The sequence below is a fragment of the Chlorocebus sabaeus genome, chromosome 25, assembly GCF_047675955.1.
Source record: "Chlorocebus sabaeus isolate Y175 chromosome 25, mChlSab1.0.hap1, whole genome shotgun sequence".
NCBI classification, from domain to species: Eukaryota; Metazoa; Chordata; class Mammalia; order Primates; family Cercopithecidae; genus Chlorocebus; species Chlorocebus sabaeus.
Window position 1 is genome coordinate 49903235 of NC_132928.1, and position 19813 is coordinate 49923047.

The 19813-nt window shown below is 40.8% G+C and overlaps 1 protein-coding gene and 1 long non-coding RNA gene across 5 annotated transcripts in view; both read right to left on the reverse strand.

Moving 5' to 3' along the window:
- TOR1AIP1 (torsin 1A interacting protein 1) overlaps positions 1-17604 on the reverse strand; it is a 37165-nt gene extending 19561 nt beyond the window's left edge. For 2 of the 4 annotated variants that reach the window (XM_037985873.2, XM_037985871.2), the window contains exons 1-5: positions 17127-17604; positions 15341-15418; positions 11694-11753; positions 10431-10475; positions 1118-1159 (exon numbers count right to left, since the gene is read on the reverse strand). In XM_037985873.2, coding sequence (XP_037841801.2) covers positions 1118-1159; positions 10431-10475; positions 11694-11753; positions 15341-15418; positions 17127-17604 — 703 coding nt within the window. The remainder of the gene's footprint in view (positions 1-1117; positions 1160-10430; positions 10476-11693; positions 11754-15340; positions 15419-17126) is intronic. The other 2 variants (XM_007989325.3, XM_007989322.3) reach the window with 1 other exon arrangement.
- Positions 1117-18146, reverse strand: LOC140710277 (uncharacterized). Its single transcript, XR_012091249.1, has 4 exons — positions 17127-18146; positions 15341-15418; positions 11694-11753; positions 1117-1159 (listed from the first exon to the last, which is right to left on the reverse strand). It is a non-coding gene; the product is annotated as an uncharacterized lncRNA (long non-coding RNA).
- Between the last annotated feature and the right edge of the window lie 1667 nt (positions 18147-19813).

Sequence of the window (19813 nt, forward strand, 5' to 3'; positions counted from 1 at the left end):
ATTATTTCTGCCCAGTTAACAGTTTAGATAAGCATGAATTTTTTTTCATGAAGAAAAATACATTATTTTCTGTTCTCACTTTTTTTTTTTTTTTTGAGACAGAGTCTCGCTCTGTAGCCCAGGCTGGAGTGCAGTGGCGTGATCTCAGCTCGCTGCAAGCTCCGCCTCCCGGGTTTAGGCCATTCTCCTGTCTCAGCCTCCCGAGTAGCTGGGACTACAAACGCCCGCCACCTCGCCCGGCTAGTTTTTTGTGTTTTTTAGTAGAGACGGGGTTTCACCGTGTTAGCCAGGATGGTCTTGATCTCCTGACCTCATGATCCGCCCGTCTCGGCCTCCCAAAGTGCTGGGATTACAGGCTTGAGCCACCGTGCCCAGCCTCTGTTCTCACTTTTTTAAGAGATGGGGTCTCACTATGTTGCCCAGGCTGGAGTGCAGTGGCTTTTCACATGTACAATCCCATTACTGATCAGCACGGGAGTTTTGACCTGGTCCGTTTCTTAACTGAATGGATTCACCCCTCTTTAGGCAACACGGTGGTCCCCCACTCCCGGGAGGCCACCATATTGATGCTAAACTTAGTGCAGACACCCAGTCGGCATAGCACACTACAGACAGCCCAGAACTCCTGGACTCAAGTGATCCTCCTGCCTCAGCATCCTGAGTAGCTGGGACTATAGGCATGTGCCACAGTCCCCGGCTCTGTTCTCACTTCTTTTTTTTTTTTTTTTTTTTTTTTTTTTTTGAGAGGGAGTCTCGCGCTGTCGCCCAGGCTGGAGTGCAGTGGCCGGATCTCAGCTCACTGCAAGCTCCGCCTCCCGGGTTTACGCCATTCTCCTGCCTCAGCCTCCCGAGTAGCTGGGACTACAGGCGCCCGCCACCTCGCCCGGCTAGTCTTTTGTATTTTTTAGTAGAGACGGGGTTTCACTGTGTTAGCCAGGATGGTCTCGATCTCCTGACCTCGTGATCCGCCCGTCTCGGCCTCCCAAAGTGCTGGGATTACAGGCTTGAGCCACCGCGCCCGGCCTCTGTTCTCACTTCTTAAGTATCTATCAGAATGGCTTCTAATGTAAAGAAAAAGACTTCAAATATATATTGTATGATATTTACAAATAAATACCTTCTTCAGAGAAATTGACCTTCTGTTGGACACTGGTGGCTTCTAGAAGAGAAAAGCATACATCAAATATTAAACATATAACATCAAAAGTTAAAGCTGAGAAATAAACAAAAGCTTAGGAAAAAAAGTTAAAGCTTAGGAATAAAAAAAGCATCTCATTTAGGAAAATGAACGTAAGGACACATTAAATACATTCTTTTCCTGTTAAATCACTAAGAATTGGCCGGGGGTAGTGGCTCACGCCTATAATCCCAGCACTTTGGGAGGCCGAGGTGGGTGGATCACTTGAGGTCAGGAGTCTGAGACCAGCCTGGTCAACATGGTAAAACCCTGTCTCTACTAAAAATACAAATATCAGCCAGGTGTGGTAGTGTATGCCAGCTACTCGGAAGGCTGAGGCAGGAGAACAGTTTGAACCTGGGAAACAGAGGTTGCAGTGAGCCGAGATCGCGCCACTGTACACCAGCCTGGGCGACAGAGCAAGACTCTGTCTCAAAACAAACAAAAAAAGGAAATGAAGTGTTTAATTTTCCTTCAGTCACAGGTCTATTTTTACTCTAAAATGTAACCTTTGTATGCAAAAAAAACATTAAATTCTACATTGAGAAATATTCTAGTGTGTATAGGTTTACTATATTCTCATTCTCTTATTTGCCAAATCCCCTATACTCCCTTTAAAAACTAACTACACTAACTGGACTGATGAACCAGTTCTTTAAGGCACTGGTATATCCAAAGAGGAGGAAAGGTAAAGAAAATTCTACTTCCAGCGGGTCCATGTACATCACTGTTTTCCAGAGCAACAGAGAATCTGAACAAAAATAAATAAGCAAAACACATCAATTAAACTTGGAACATAGTATTTTTACATGGACTATTGTGAAATTTAAAAAAAAAAAAAGAAGTGAGAAGTACCCAAATGCAGGTATTGCACAACTGGGTTAAAATATCACTGAAGGATCATATGTAGAGAAGTAGCGTGATTCAGACTTCTTCAACAAAACTGAGAATATTTCAGTTTTTAGCTCTACTGATTTTAACCTCAATTTTCTTATTAAAAGGGACAATAACATTATAGAAAGCAACTGCCAACACATTGTATGGTGAATTTGAAAATATTTCTTTTAAATCCATTTAATTAGATTAGTATAATACTAGTCAAGCTTTGAGTTCCACTGAAAATACTTCCTCTTGTCAGTGGCAAATGCAAATCAGAATCTGAAATATATTTGCCAGCATTTTTTAATTAAAAAAAAAAAAAACTAACCCAGAGAAAACTGCTGATAATACCATGTTACTCTTAAAGAGCTAGACTCTGGTGTATTAGGTACTATTTTGCTCTAGGTTCCTTAGGAACACTGTCCTTTCTTCTTCTCTTTCTTGAGGAAGAAAAAGGAAAAGTCAAAAAAAATTTTAATTTAAAACAAGAGATGGGGTTTCACATGATGACCAGGCTGGTCTCAAACTCCTGGCCTCAAGAAATCCTCCCATCTCCTAGCCTATAATCCCAGCACTTTGGTCTCTGAAAGTGCTGGGATTACAGCCATGAGCTACACAGCTGGCCAAAAATTTTTAACTAATATTTCCATTCCTACAAAAAGGTATTGTTCTCTTTTTGAAGTTTTATTCTCTAAGTGCATAATTATTATAGTACTTCGTATTTTTGTACAGCAGTTTTACTTTGTTCATTTAGGTAACTATTCACATAGCATGCAAATACAAGATGCTTTCTTAATCAATAATCATATTTTTGTTATTATCTTAAAATGCTAAGTCCTTAATATTTGCATGATACTATTTGGTTTTCAAAAAACCCTTCACAAATGTTATCTGATTCCCATCTCATCATAAGGGAAAATTTTCATAAGTAAGGTTCATAGATATCAAGTGACTTATCTAAGGGTATAGGACTAATGTAATAATTAAAAAAAAGCTAAAAGACCACAGGCTCTTATGACTTCTAGTCTATTACAATTCTACCACCTCATCAGTCTTGTTCATAATAGCACATAATAAGCACTCAATAATTTTTTGTTTGTTTTGAGACATGGTCTGGTTCTGTCATTCAGGCTGAAGTGCAGTGGTGTGATCTTGGCTTACTGCAACCCCTACCTCCTAGGCTCAAGTCATCCTCCCACATCAGCCTCCCAAGTAGCTGTGACTACAGGCACATGTCACCATATCCTGCTAATATTTGTCCTTTTTGTAGAGACAGGGTTTTGTCTGCCATGTTGCCCAGCTGGTCTCGAACTCTTGAGCTCAATAATCCGCCTACCTCGGCCTCCCAAAGTGCTGGCATTACAGGCACGAGCCACTGCGCTCGGCCAATTTTTTGAATAAACGAATAAAGAAAAGGCTGACAGCTGAACTTTTCCTAACATGAGAGGTTCCAACAAACTTCTAAGTGTAATTCATGTAATACAGTAGGCTTTACTAAAGTCCCATTTATATTTAAGTGTTGTTTTACATAGTTACTTTAAAAATTAGATGGTAGACAAAACCTCTTTAACTATGGCTGAATGGATTTTAGAATCTATAATAATGGAAACGATATGTTGGAGATTTACATCCATTTCTTGAGCTATCAGAACAGTATAGTACATAGTACAGTAGTATGACTAGTACAGTAATCCCTCCTTTTTTCATTTGATAGGCATGTTTTATCTGTCCACATTTGAAGATATGTTTTATTTCTGTCCACATTTGAAGCTCCAGGTCAATTTGTCTACAGCCAATTCACTTAATATTTAATCCTCCATATACCAAGTTGCCTAAAATTCAGTCTGCTTTTTTCTATTTATCCATGTGTTATCTAATTAGCATGGATGGTTTAGTAATTATTTTTTAGCCAGCTTACATAAGGGAGCTCCCCATTTGAAGTATCTAATAAATCATGGATTCTATCCATTTTTCAATACTTTTCAGACTTCTGGATTTAATCTAGTGACTAAAGATCGTGTTTTAGAATTCTATGTTCCTGACAATAAATATTTATCAATAGTATTCAAAACAGGAATAACTAGTTATGCAATGCTATCTTGATCCCATCACTAAAACCAAAAAAAGTACTATTTGGTGTTTTATAATCCAATAATATCTATGAATTAGATATCTTAAATAATAATAATCCCTGTAGATTTGAAGAACAATCATTACTGAATCAGGTTATCCACTGTCTTGGCTACAGATATGTTTTAAAACATGGTTTTCATTCTGGTAAACAAAGCTCAAGAAACCCAAGCCTGCTATGACTTAGAATGTCATTCTAAAAATTATTTAATGTCTCAAATAAAGAATCATGGCTAGTGTGAGAGTACTGTCTGTAATATAAAGGACTTTAATTTCTCATATTGCATGCTCTCTAAAGGTAAACTAATGTCTATTATAAAGCAAACTGTAGTATTTGCAAGTCTCCGTCCTCATCCTGCCTGCTATTCGTCCCTCAAAATTCAATCCAAATGTCATTTCCAACTCATAAAGCTACCTCAACCTCTTCCACTGAATAGGGTGCTTCTTGTCTAGGCTCCCACAGACATGTATCACTATTTAGCACTTTTAAAAAAATGATTTGTAAACTTGTTTTTCTTTTCCATTACCTCACGTACATCTAAGAGGTAGAGAGAGAGAAAAAAAAAAATGAATGGCTATTTATGAGCCTAGTATTTAGGTCAGTCACTGACATAAAGAAGGTATTTAAAAATGTTTGGCCAGGCATGGTGGCTCATGCCTTGTAATCCCAGCACTTTGAGGTGGAGGCTGCAGTGAGCCGAGATCACGCTACTGCAATCCAGCCTGGGTGACAGAGTGAGACCCTGTCTCAAAAAAAATTAAAAATAAAAATGTTTGTTCCATGAATAAAATATATTTTATGATTACAGAATCAAGTCTGTTAAGTCTAGACTTTTGCTAATATTTCTCATACTGTGATTAACGTTACTTAGCAACTTAAGAAAAAGTCTAAAATTAGTGCTCAATAATTAGATTACCTGCAAGGTTTTAAACATTCTACCTGTTTTCCCCTTTTTACCCAAGCTGCAAATAACGGAAATAAATATTTAAGTGTGATCTGATGATGAATCAGTAGCTATGACTACATAAGCTTTAATTTCATTTCCCTCTTTTGTTATTCAGCTACCTTTATTTTAAACTTGGCTGCTACATGTAGAAAGTTAAAGCATTAGATTTTGTTTTTTGTTTTTGTTTTTTTTTTGGGACAGAGTCTCACTCTGTCACCCAGGCTGGAGTGCAGTGGTGCGATGTCGGCTCACTGTAACTTCCGCCTCCAGGGTTCAAGTGATTTTCCTACCTCAGTCTCCTGAGTAGCTGGGACTATAGGCGTGTGCCACCACGCCTGGCTAATTTTTGTATTTTTAGTAGAGATGGGGTTTCGCCATGTTGGCCAGGCTAGTCTCGAACTCCTGACCTCAGGTGATCCACTTGCCTCGGCCTCCCAAAGTGCTGGGATTACAGGCGTGAGCCACTGTGCCCAGCCTCTTTTTTCTTTTGAGACAAGGTCTCTTTTTGTTGCCTAGGCTGGAGTGCAGTGGCACAATCTCAGCTCACTACAACCTCTGCGTCCTGGGTTCAAGTAATCCTCCAGACTCAGCCTCCCAAGTAACTGGGACTATAGGCACATGCCACCACACCCAGCTAACAGTTGCATTTTTTTCTGTAGAGATGAGGTTTCGCCATGTTGCCCAGGCTAAATTCCTGGGTTCAAGTGATCCACCTGCCTGGGCCTCCCAAAGAGCTGGGATTACAAGCATGAGCCACCATGCCTGGCCTTAAAAATACTTTTTTAAAAAAGGTATTACTCTTCCCAATGTTCATATAGAAGCTTTGAGAATTAAAATCATATTTTGAGCAAAAAATCCTTAATATTAAAACATTATTGAGAAAATCATAAAGGCTGTGGCTTTAACAAATATATAGACAAATGGTAATAATTAAACCATGCTGTTTAAGGTGTTATATTTTCCAATAACCTCAACCAATTAGGAAAAGCTACTTTCAGAAGTCCCAGGTCTTTATGTTTGTTTTAAGATAGATCACTTAACAGTCATCCCCTCTAGTGAAAACCAAGCACTAATTGTGCCACTTTCTATTTACTTTCTTTTACTTGGCCAGTTTTTAAGGAATTGAAACCTTAGGTATAACCCAGCTTTTTACAACTTACAAAATTCCCTAGTTATTTTGAAAGCCCAGGTGCCAAAGCATCTACATTCCTTCTGTAGATTTTGCTATTCCTAGAGATTTGTGGGAGGTACTTGGTGTGAGGAGCAAAGGTCACTCAAGAAAATATAAACTTGGCTTACTTTGTGCTTTGTCTGGGGACAGACATGAAAATATAAATAAGACCACTGTGCTTTCTCAAAGGAATACTGGATAGAACACAGAAGTCATTGTTTCCTTTCTTCGTTTTTTTTTTTGAGATGGAGTCTCGCTGTTGTCGCCCAGGGCGTGTGATGGCACGATCTCGGCTCACTACAACCTCCAACTCCCGGGTTCAAGCGATTCTCCTGCCTTAGCCTCCCGAGTAGCTGGGATTATAGGTGCCCACCACCACAACTGGCTAATTTTTGTAATTTTCATAGAGATGGGGTTTCACCATGTTGGCCAGGCTCATCTCGAACTCCTGACCTCAGATTCCGTCCACCTCAGCCTCCCAAAGTGCTGGGATTACAGACGTGAGCCACCATGCCTGACTTGTTTCCTTTCTTCTTGTGCTCTAGGTACAACCTAGTATGGAGTGTTGTAATAAATATATGTTCAGGCAAATATGTAACTTCTGAATTTACTCTGACAACAAACGACCATTTGGGTGATTTGTCATCTTTATTCTTGCCATCACTATAAATCAGGGGTCAGCAAACTTTTTTTTATAAAGGACTAAATAGATATTTTAAGCTTTGTGAGTCACATAAAGTCTGTTACATGCTTTGTTTTTTTTCAGGAGTGTAAAAATTCCTTCTTAGTTCATGGGCTGAGTAAAAAGATTGTAGGCCAATTTCATCCAGAAGCTGTAGCTTGCTGACCCCGGTACAGATAGTTTTAAGACTATCTGTTGGGCATGGTGGCTTAGGCCTGTAATCCCAGCACTTTGGGAGGCCAAGGAAGGTGTATCATTTGAGGTCAGGAGTTCAGGACCAACCTGGCAAGCAGGGTGAAACACTGTCTCTGCTAAAAATACAAAAATTAGCCAGGTATGGTGTCATGTGTCTGTAATCCCAGCTACATGGGAGGCCGAAGCTGGAGAATTGCTTAAGCCTAGGAGGTGGAGGTTGCAGTGAGCTGAGATTGTACCACTACAGTCCAGCCTGGGTGACAGAGTGAGACTGTCTCAAAAAAAAAAAAAAAAAAGACTATTCGATGCCAATCATGCTTTTGAGAATACAGTCAAGAGTGGGGCAGCAGGAGGAGAGAGCAAAGAATAGTCTGGTGATATCACTAGTATTCAAACTCCACGAATCGCCATTTCATATACTCCAAGGTGTGCTAACGTTACTAAAAAGGAATTGAAGAATGTCATTCTTTATTTTATTTATTTATTTATTTATTTATTTTGAGACTGAATCTTGCTCTATCGCCCAGGCTGGAGTGCAATGGCACAATTTCGGCTCACTGCAACCTCCACCTCCCCGGTCCAGGCAGTTCTCCCTGCCTCAGCCTCCCAAGCAGTTGGGATTACAGGTGCCCACCACCATGCCTGATTAATTTTTTGTATTTTTAGCAGAGACAGGGTTTCACTATGTTGGCCAGGATGGTCTCAAACTCCTGACCTCAGGTGACCCACTTGCCTCAGCCTCCCAAAGTGCTGGGATTATAGGCATGGGCCACCGTGCCCAGCCTCATTCTTTGTATTAAACCCACAGAAAATGATTTTAAAATGAAAATCTCTTTTTTAAATTTACAATCACAGAAAAAAATGAATTTAAATAATATGACAATTTCAGACAATAAAAAATGAAGTTTTTATTACAAGGTGCTCATAAAAATGATTTTTAAATCTAGCAAAGAGTGTTAGGTTATTTCAGCTCCAAGTTATCTTTTTTAAAAAGTTTTTTTTTTTTTTTGAGACAGAGTTTTATTACTCTTTTTGCCCAGGCTGGAGTGCAGTGGCGCAATCTTGGCTCACTGCAACCTCTGCCTCCTGCGTATAAGTGATTCTCCTGCCTTAGCCTCCCAAGTAGCTGGGGTTACAGGTGCGCAGCACCACCACGCCTGGCTAATTTTGTATTTTTAGTAAAGACGGGGTTTTGCTATGCTGGCCAGGCTGGTCTTGAACTCCTGACCTCAGGTGATCCACCCGCCTCGGCCTCCCGAAGTGCTGGGATTACAGGTGTGAGCTACCACACTTAGCCTAAAAAGTTTTTTTAAGTATCTAAAGAAGTGGCCTGAACTTAAGCGAAAGATGAATTAGAAGAATGTGCAATGATTTATAAAGAAAAATGAAGCGTTTCCCTTTTGGCTCATCTTCAAATTTAGAAAAAAATTAAAATGTAAAAAAAACTAAGTCCAATGACATTCAGTATAGATTCATTTAAAACCAGAAATCGTAGTATGTCATGTCCTACAGTCAGACAGATGCTGAAATGAATTAAAACCAGTTCAACAAACATATTATAGCAAAGGGCACTGAACTTACTATGAACAAAGTATCAAATTCACTTTCTAAATCAAGAAAGGGCTGCATGCAGTAGCTCATGCCTGTAATCTCAAAACTTTGGGAGGCCGAGACAGGTGGATCGCTTGAGATCAGGAGTTCGAGATCAGCCTGACCAACATGGTGGAAGCCCATCTCTACTAAATATACAAAAATTAGCTGGATGTCAGGGTGGTCATCTGTAATCCCAGATGCTTGAGAGGCTGAGGCAGGAGAATCACTTGAACCCAGGAAGTGGAGCTTGCAGTGGGCCAAGATCATGTCACTGCACACCAGCCTGAGTGATAGAGCAAGACCCTATCTCGAAAAAATAAAAATAAATAAATAAAAATAAAAATCAAGGGAAAGACTGGGTGCGGTGGCTCATGCCTATAATCCCAGCACTCTGGGAAGCCAAGTGGGGTAGATCACAAGGTCAGGGAGTTTGAAACCAGCCTTGCCAACATGGTGAAACCTTGGAGTTTGAAACCAGCCTGGCCAACATGGTGAAACCCTGTCTCTACTAAAAATACAAAACAAGGCCGGGCGCAGTGGCTCACGCCTGTAATCCCAGCACTTTGGGAGGCCGAGGTGGGCGGATCACGAGGTCAGGAGATTGAGACCATCTGGCGAACATGGTGAAACCCCGTCTCTACTAAAAATTACAAAAAAATTAGCCGGGCGTGGTGGCGGGCGCCTGTAGCCCCAGCTACTCGGGAGGCTGAGGCAGGAGAATGGCGTGAACCCGGGAGGCGGAGCTTGCAGTGAGCCGAGATCACGCCACTGCACTCCAGCCTGGGCGACAGAGCCAGACTGCGTCTCAAAAAAAAAAAAAAAACAAAACAAAACAAGTAGCTGGGCGTGGTGGTGGGCACCTGTAATCCCAGCTACTTGGGAGGCTGAGGCAGGAGAATTGCTTGAACCTGGGAGGTGGAAGTTGCAGTGAGCCAAGATCGCACCATTGCACTACAGCTTGGGTGACAGAGCAAGACTCTGTCTCAGAAAAACAAAAACAAAAACAAAATAAATCAAGAGAAAAACCTTAATTGGTAAGTTGATATCTCCTTTTTCCTAATAGTGTGAATTTAATGAAGACTAGCAAGGACTAAATTGATTTATTAAATGTTTTTATATGAACTTAAGCAATAATATAGGCATAACTACAGACAACAAAAACCAAGGCTATTTTTGGGAGGTCCTAGTCATAGGGACTATGTCCCCACAAGCTGACATAATAAATTAGTATTCTCAAGCCAATGACTAGATATGTATACTCTTGTATTCTATTAATCTAGACCCTTAAAGAGGCCCTATAAGAATTAGAGATAGGGTTGGGTACAGTGGTGCATGCCAATAATCCCAGCACTTTGGGAGGCCAAAGTGGGTGGATTGCTAGAGCCCAGGAATTCAAGACTAGCCTGGGCAACATGGTGAAACCCTGTCTCTATAAAAAATACAGGAATTAGCCAGGCATGGTGGCGCATGACTGTAGTCCCAGCTACTCCGAAGGCTGAGGTGGGAGGCTCAGTTAAGCCTCCGGAGTAGCTGGGACTACAGTGGGAGGAGGAGGTTGCAGTGAGCCAAGATCATGCCACTGCACTCCAGCCTGGGTGAGAGTGAGACCCTGCCTGGGAAAAAAAAAAAAAAAAAAAAGAATAGAGATAAACGAACCTAATTCACTCATTTTAGTATTTTCATTTGTTTTGTAAGTCGAATCTGCAAGAGACATAGCAAGAGAATGATTAGGGCTGAAAAGGAAATGCATCATATGGTTCTTTACCACAGGTTCATCAACAAAGCCTTAGTAGATCTTTACCACTGGAATACTTAATAGGATAGTCAACGATCTATTGAAATAAATCAACATAATTCTTTGTCAAAGAGAATGGGAAGCTACAGAAACCTAATGTAAAGATAAATACATTTCCCTTTCAGTTCCCATGATAAAGCATCTTTAAGAGCCAAAAAAACAATGAAAATGAAATAAAAGTAGACTGCTTGGAGTAACTTTACTAGTTTTCTTCATAGTCATGAAATCAATCTCAGGGCAATACTTTTAATCGTTTTAGTCAAAAAGATAACTGAGGGAGGGACATTTTGTCGTCCTGTGCCACAGAGCTCCATCTTGAATTTTCTGTTAGCAGTATACTGGAAGAATAAAGTCCCTGACCGTAGTTTAAAATCATCATAGTTAACAGAAAGGATCACAGGAATATATAAAAAACAATCTCTTTAAAAAAGGAAGCTATATATGAATATAGAAATATCTCTGGTATATATGTTACGTAAAAATAAACAACAAGAAAGTGCAGAAAAGAAAGCCAGGTGCCGTGGCTCATGCCTGTAACCCCAGCGCTTTGGGAGGCTGAGGTGGGTGGATCACTTACCCAGGCGTTTGAGATCAGCCTGGGTAACATGGCAAAACCCCATCTCTACAAAAGATACAAAAATTAGCCAGGCGTGGTTGTGTCCCAACTACTTGGCGGGCTGAGGCGGGAGGACTGCTTGAGCCGGAGAGGTTGAGGTTGTAGTCAGCCCTGGTTGTGCCACTGCAGTCCAGCCTGGATGACGGAGTTAGACCTTGTCTCAAATTAATAAAAAAAAAAAAAAAAAAGCCAGAAATGAGAGTTTATAAAGCCAAAATTTATGTTACAAAAAGGACAAGATAATTTTATCCATGAATTTCTGTAAATCTCCAAAAAATATAAACTGACAACATTGGTTGCTTTTGATGAAGAGACTGGCTGGCTGAAGAACAGAGGGGCAGGGAGACTTTTTCATGTATATTGATAGTAACTTTTGAGTTCTGAATCATATGAATACGTGTACAACCATATTTAAAAACAGAATTGTATTTATAGAAAAGGTAAGCCAACAGACAAATAGAATTGTATTTACAGAAAAGGTAAGCCAACAGACAAAACAATCTCTTACCAGATCGTGGGTATCTTAGAGGGGGTCGACATAAGCTGATTGCAAGATCTTCACTCACCGCTAATACAGGAAGAGAAAACATTTAAAAATATATAAAATGTGAAACACACTAGCTTTATTATATGATAATCTCTTATTTATTCAACAAAGGTTTACAGAGCTTTTATTTATGCTAGAGGAGCAGAGACAAGTTTTCTAAGTGACAACTATTGTGAACTAGTGATGACAATGAACGAGAGACAAGTTTCCTGCCATATAAAATTTATAGTCTTGATGGAGAAATTTGCAATTTTTCTCAGCAAACTGTAGCTGTAGAAAGGAAAGAAATACTAAATAAAAATATTCTAAATTGCTCAGTTAAGAATCAAAATCTGTATTATGGCACCAACTCAATTACCTATTCCATTTGTGATGGACCCTCATTGTGGATTATTTATGGAATATCTTAATTTTAGGCTTAACATCCTGAGACTTAATATACTCATTCTAACTATTTAACCTTGTATTGAAGAAATGCAAGTTAATTTTAAATAAAAACGTTAATGTGGGCCAGGGTTCATTTCAGACCCTCTGTAGTTCCATAGCATTGGGTTAGTGGAAAAGCCGATCCTATTAAAATGTTAATTTTAGTCTAGAAAACCACCTATAAAGGTATCTTTTCTCCAAGTACCTCAATAACATATTCTAAAACCAAATATTTACCAAAATTTGGATTATATTACTTTTTGTTTCATTCATCTGCATAAAAAAGCTTTATGTCTTAGCTCTGAGTTGCAAAAACCACATTCTGGAACTTTGACGTTCCCCTTAAATATTCCAGCTCTAAGATTCTATGAAATATCTATCTCAGTATTTCACATATCAAGTATTTAGAACTTATATCAATATCTTTAAAAATAAATCTTTCCAGCCTAGGCAACATACTGAGACCCTGTCTCCACATAAAATAAAAAAATTAACCAGACATAGTGGTGTGTGCCTGTAATTTCAGCTATTTGGGAGGTGAAGGCAGGAGGATGATAGTTTGAGTCCAGGAGTTTGTGGCTGTAGTATAACTGCACTGCACTCCAGCCTGGGTGACAGTGAGACCTTGTCTCTTTAAAACAAAAACGAAAACAAAAACCCTGCACACGTGATAATAAAGGCAAATTTTAGTTCCTGTTACTCCACATATTACAACTACCTTTCTCTTTTTCTTCTCTGTACTTCCAGCCTTTTCAGGTTGAACTAAAAACTAAACCTCAAAATCTGTTTTTGGTTTGTTTGCTTTTACTAAGCTACGTTTAATCAAACTTACTCTACAGACATTAATCACTACTTCAGTTCCCATCTTTTCATTTAAGAAGCATTTCCTGTATATGCTACTATATACATAGCCCACGTAAAGTACTAGAATAGGGTACCAGACAGAGGTATGAGAGAATAAAATATTAAGTACCCTTCTTTGATAGGAGGCTCCCTTACTTGTCCGCTTTTGTTCACCACTGCACCCTCAAATCAAAGCATGGAGACTGGCACAAAGTAGGTGCTCAATAAGTATCTGGAGAATGAATGCTCTAACTACAGTAGCTAGAGAAGCAAATGTTCATGATAAAATAGTAAGCATTTAAGAACAACTATATATGATTATTCCGCTAGAAACCACACTAGTAGAACAAAAATACCCAGTTAACTTTTGGAAAAATAAATAAAATTTGTCCTAATATATTTTTGGATTACAAAATTAGTGTCATAATTTCCAGAAAGGAATGCATCTGGCCATAGGAGAATAACTGTTAGGTAGGTATATATGACCTGAATTGATTAACCTAACGGGTATTTTAAGTGAAAACAACTCAATTATGGAATTTCAAACAATGAGAAGATTTCAAACTATATTCCTGTTCTGAATTAATCAACATTTTTCAAGTTTTTCAATAACAAGATGACCAAATGATGTATTTTTACTATGTTTTTTTATAAGGTGGTCCTTTGGTTTAGGTCTTTATTCTTTTTTTTTTTTTACACAGACTCAGGCTCCACCACCCAGGCTGGAGTGCAGTGGCAGGATCTTGGTTTACTGTAACCTCCGCCTCCCAGGTTCAAGCGATTCTCTTGCCTCAGCCTCCTGAGTAGCTGTGGTTACAGGCGCCCACCACCACACCTGGCTAGTTTTTGTATTTTTAGTAGAGACGGGGTTTTCACCATATTGGCCAGGCTGGTCTTGAACTCCTGACCTCATGATCCGCCCACCTTGGCCTCCCAAAGTGCTGGGCTTATAGGTGAGAGCCACCGCACCCGGCCTAGGTCTTTATTCTTAAGGGCATCTTTGCATAATTTTCTCTCAGACCACACTGGTAGCCTTACATATAATTATAGCACTGTTTTGAATATCAAAGTTAAACTGAATGCCTATGATTCTATGAGGAAGAAGGGCTTATCTTTAACTTAAACTTATACTTAAAGCAGTCCTCCATCAAAGAGTGACTCCATCTAAATAATTTCTCTTAGACTTTATAAGCATTTAATAATTCCCTAAACTCTCCTTTCATTAAGAGGCATGGGATGGGAATATGCTAAGTATTAGATGTAGTATAAAAGCACCTTTTAGAGGAAGAAAACCCTGAGTATCTCAAACCTCTCAAAGACAGACATATTCTTATTTCTAGTAATAGTGAATGCACAGTATGCTATCGATACAGTCCAAGTAATCTATGTACAGATTCCATTTAATCTGTCACTTACATTGGTAAACATTTTCAATTTCCATTTATAGCATAAGCTTCTTGAGAAGAAGGATACACTTAAGCAAAATGTATGTTTATTGTGGCACTTTTCACAATAGCAAAATCTTGGAACCAACCCAAATGTCTATCAATGATAGACTGGATTAAGAAAATGTGGCACATACACTATGGAATACTATGCAGCCATAAAAAAGGATGAATTCCTGTCCTTTGTAGGGCCATGGATGAAGCTGGAAACCATTATTCTTAGCAAACTATCGCAAACTATTGCAAGGACAGAAAACGAAACACCGCATGTTCTCACTCATAGGTGGGAATTGAACAATGAGAACCCTTGGACGTAGAATGGGGAACATCACACATGGGGGCCTGTCATGGGGTGGGGGCATACGGGGGAGGGTAGCATTAGGAGATATACCTAATGTAAATGATGAGTTAACGGGTGCAGCACACCAACATGGCAGATGTATACATATGTAACAAATCTGCACATTGTGCACATGTACCCTAGAACTTAAAGTATAATAATAAGAAAAACTTAATCCATTTTAAACAGAGGACAGTATGACATATTCATTCAGTTGACATTTAACAAACTTTACTGAGTAGCTAGTTATGACATGAGAGAACGATAGTGAGGCACTTGGAAGATGAAAGGGCTCTGGAGAAGACAAACCTGGGTTTGAATTTTGGCTCAGTCACATATGTGACCTTACAGAACTTAGCTTCTCTGTGCTTCAGTTTTCTCTTCTTTGAAATTGGTATAGTATCTATCTTACAAGGTTATATGAGAGGCTGGTACTCTTGAGTACTCACACGTCTGCCCTTGTCTTTTCTTTACACGTACTTACATTGCTTAATTCAATGAACATTTAAAAAGTTGGTAGGTAAGGAGATAAACAAAAAGTTAACTCTTCTTACCTGGAGCCTCTTGTATGCTCCTGACAGTTTTCTTTGAAATCGTTTGGCTTAAATCAGTTTCGGAAGATGGTTCATCCTCTAAAAAACAGACGTAACTAGAGTTAAAATTCAGAATATATGACCTGGGAGATAATGGCACAGATTATGCATTTTTGTAACAATACATATGCAAAAATGCAAGAAATTCATTTCTTTAGAAACAGGTGGTTAGGTTTACCAAAACTTAGGAATTAAACTAGTCAGAACTCCTCTTGGGACAGAATACAACTAATTCGTTAGAATATAATAATATCTGCCACTGTTGTTTTACAAAAATATATTATTTCAGAAAATCAAAAAGATGGGGTAGAGAATGACAAACGATGTGGAAGAATGCAGAAGAGTGAAAATGTTTAGATCCTTAAAGATTTAATAAAATAGGGGTAAATTCTTGTTAAAAAAATGTTAGCCTATATAACTGCACTAGGCTCTGTGGGACTCAATACAATGTAACACATTTATTGCGTACCTTGTGCAAAGCATTCTTCCAGGTACTGAAAGATACTGAATTAAACCAAGTACTTAAATTACTATCAAATATATGTGATAGGCTCCTTGTCTGCAAAAACTTTGTAATCTTAAAAGAGATAAAACACACATATATATGGGCTAAACTGTCTTGAGTTGCTACATCCAAAAGTAACTGACACAACTTTAACATAAAGTTGCCGAAATCAAGTCTTCAAATCTGTCAGTACCTTCACGAGTCAGCAGGTAAACTTGCAGCCTATCACCGTGCTGTAAGCTGAAAACCCACTCCTCCGCATATCAATAGTCTACCATAAACTGTGTCATCCCATTGTGACTCAGGTCCGCTGATTTTTACCTCACAGGTGCCTTACGTGGGACTAACATGAAACTTCATCTGTGACTCAGTGTTGAGTCCCAAAATGGGGGGGCAGGGTGGGAGAGGATAGGTTAAGGAAACCGATTCACCTACGACTTACCTAACACTATACATTCACTCTGTCAGCATCCCTTTTGTCCATTTAGACGAAAACTAATTAATAGTCTTGTTTTTCAGGTTGCTTTGTCAGCCTGATTTGCCAGACTACTTGAGGTTACAGTGACGGCCACCAAAGTGGCAGATTTTTGGAAGGGACCACCACACTGGAGAAAGAGCAATCAGCTCAAGTTTATCAGACACTGGGGAACATGAGTTCAGGAAAAATGAGTTACCCCATTTCGGTGTAAGTATTGGGTGAGGTCTCAAATCAATTAACTAAACTCAGCAATCCCTGTAAATGTCCACTCACAAAATTTCTCCTTTCTCTCTCCCCACCTGGGTGGGGAGGGAAAACGACTGAAAGGTTAGATCCTCAGCTGGAAACTCTGGCCTGCCAGCGTTAAAAAAGGAAATGGAAGTGGTTTCCGTAGAAACATCCGCAGGGTAGAGGAAACCAAAATGAAACCGAACCTGGAGTAATTCGCTGTCCCCTCGTGAAGGCCTGCAGAAAAACGCAGCCCTGACTCCCCTAAATTGATGCCCGATGTTGGGCAGAGCGCCCCACCCCTGCCCAGGTCGCTCCATACGACCATCTTTCCACTCCTGGGGTCGGCGCTTCCTTCCCCGCTGCGGGTCAGGGTGGCCCCTGCACGGCGACACACGTCCAGAGGGGGTTGAGGAGTACCCAGTACCCAATCCCAGTACTTAGTACCCAGGCGGGGATGAGCTCCACGGAGGCGCGCGCCCGCCCCCGCGCGTTCCCTGGCTCGCGGCTGGGACTGTTACCTCCGCGGTCCTCACCTTCAGAGGAATGACAGTCCCGCAGCCCTCTCCTGGTCGTAACGGGAGACGGCTGTAGCGGAGGCTGCTGTGAGTACTGCTGCTGAAGGCGGGTAGCCCTTCGCGTCTGCATCTCCTCGGCTTCCTGGAGTCGCGGCAGCCTCCGCCGCTGCCTAGACCGAAGGTAGTACGCGCTTTCTCTCACTTCCTCTTTCGCAGAATCGGGCCGGAACTCTTCTAGCCGGCTTCGTTTTCCCACCGGGGACCTTTCTTTGGCCACCAGGGGCTCGAAGTCTCCGTACACTTCTGGCGGCTCCTCCGAGAACCTCACTTCCCGCCGGCCCTGGCGCGACAGAGGAGTTCCGTACGCAGGCGCGTCGCTGCTGCCGCCATTTTGAGGGGCGAGCCGGCCCCTTCCCTCTCGGATGGGGGCCCTGGGAGTGACGTACACACCCCATCCTTCCCGCACCGCCTCCGCCCGCTGTCCCTCGCCCGCCATAGTTGTTGACGTAGCTTTAGTTGATCGCGAGGATGGCTTTCTGGACCCTAGGTTCTCCTGCCGGTGGCGGCGATGGCTTCTCGGGTGTGTTAGGCGGTGGTCGCTGTGGTCAGGGAGGCAGTTGAGAGTCGCCGGGGCCGCCGCCTGCGTCGTCGCTGCTGTGTAGCAAACCTGCCTCTGGGCCCATGGTGTGTCTTGAGGGCTGTGGGAGAGGCAGTGCCTGAGCTGGGTCAGCTGCTGTGGGTCGCTCCCGCCTCCTGGCTGGAGGCACCAAAGAGGAGGAGAAGGGGGAGGAGGACGTCTCTGCCTTCGGCCTTCAGTAAAGGAGGGGTGGGGGCGACGGAAGGGTGGCAGGGCAAATTGGCTGTCCTAAGTCGAGCCGCTTGTGGCGAGTTTTGCCTGCATATAGGAGACGCCCGTCCTATCTCCCAGTACCAAGTCTGCGGGAAAAGGAGTGAGACGAGGGTGAAGACGACCAGGTTTCGCTTCTCGGCCCCAGGCTGTTGCGCAGTTTCCCTGGAATCGTTTTGATCGACTGCTACGTTGAGCATGTCCTTCCCAGTGTCCTTAGCAGGAGCGATGGCCAGAGAGAGAACTTTTGCACATGTCATGTTTTCGTGGCAAAAATTTTAGTTTCAAGTTCCTTATGAAGGCGGTTACCTAGTTTTAAATTTTGTCACCTGTTGAGGTTGTACAAAATCCTGTCTACAGTCATATTCTTTGAATGTATTTTCTTTTCCGAAATGTACCCATAGGAAACATGACCTTATTCCTGGTCTTTAATATTTCTTGGTTTTATACCAAGCAGCACTGTTCGGAAGACCATGTTAGTGCTACATTGTGCACAGTGAGGAACAAGTTTTTTTATTAAAGACAGCACTGTAATTTTAAGTTGTGATCCATTATTTTTACTTTTATTCTGGATATGACGTGATACTCTACATTTGATTTAGAATGCTTTCTGGACTTTCTGGAATAAGCATGGTAAAAGCTATTTGTTTCACCTCCGTATACCATGTTTACAGATGTGACTAATCTGCAAATACCTAACCAAATTTAGACACACTCAGAGAAGGTCGATTAAGTTCGTATAAAGTCTGAATAATTATTGAAAAAAAGCTCAAATCACCTTCAAATATACAACTTCTTGTAGGACTTGGTATGATTGGAGTGAACAGATTTTAAAAATTGGATACCAGTTACAATGAGTGATTCTGAAGTTTGAAGGTGTTTGTTTATTCTTCCAAGTAATCACCTTAAAATGCTTCTGAGCAACTCATTTGTTGCTCAGACTTGGCACAAATTTCAACTACTTAGGTCGTAATGTGTACTATGTTTTTAGTTTTTATTTTATTTTATTTTGAGACGGAGTTTGCACCCTCACCCAGGCTGGAGTGCAGTGGCACGATCTTGGCTCACTGCAAGCTCCGTCTCCAGGGTTCACGCCTTTCTCCTGCCTCAGCCTCCCCAGCAGCTGGGACTACAGGTGCCAGCCAGCATGTCCGGCTAGTTTTTTGTATTTTTAGTAGTGACGGGGTTTCACCGTGTTAGCCAGGATGGTCTGGATCTCTTGACCTCGTGATTCGCCCGCCTCGGCCTCCCAAAGTGCTGGGATTACAGGCATAAGCCACCGCGCCTGGCAGTGTACTATGTTTTTACTAATATTGTCCATAAATTTGGCCACAGGCACGAGGAATTAGAGTTTTAGAGTGAGATAGGGTTTGGCCTGGTAGGAGCTTAGTTTACTGTAGCTTTATATACAATATAGCTTTTAAAAACTGCAGGAAAGTAACAAAAGAGACTTCTTTATCTCTGTCTCTCTCTTTTTCTTCTTTCTTCTTGTCTTTTAAGGAAAAATGAAAAGGGTACTCTCCCTTGTCAGCCTGGATTAGATGGTATATTTCGGAAATTTGCTAGATTTTTCCAACAAAATACTGATAAGTATTGATATGGTAATACATGGCTTTTATTTATGTTTTAAGTAGGGCTTTCCCTTTAAGGTGGCTATTACATGACTCATTAGTAACACAATAGTGTAAGTTCCTTGATAGATTTAATTATTAAATATAAATTTTACGGTAATATATTGAGTTCATGTTATGAACATTAAAGTCTCCTTGAAACATTTTACCAAGACAGATGACTATATAGAAACTGGGATACTAGCTTATAAAACTTAGATACAGACTTGTAAAACTTAGGTTTGAGG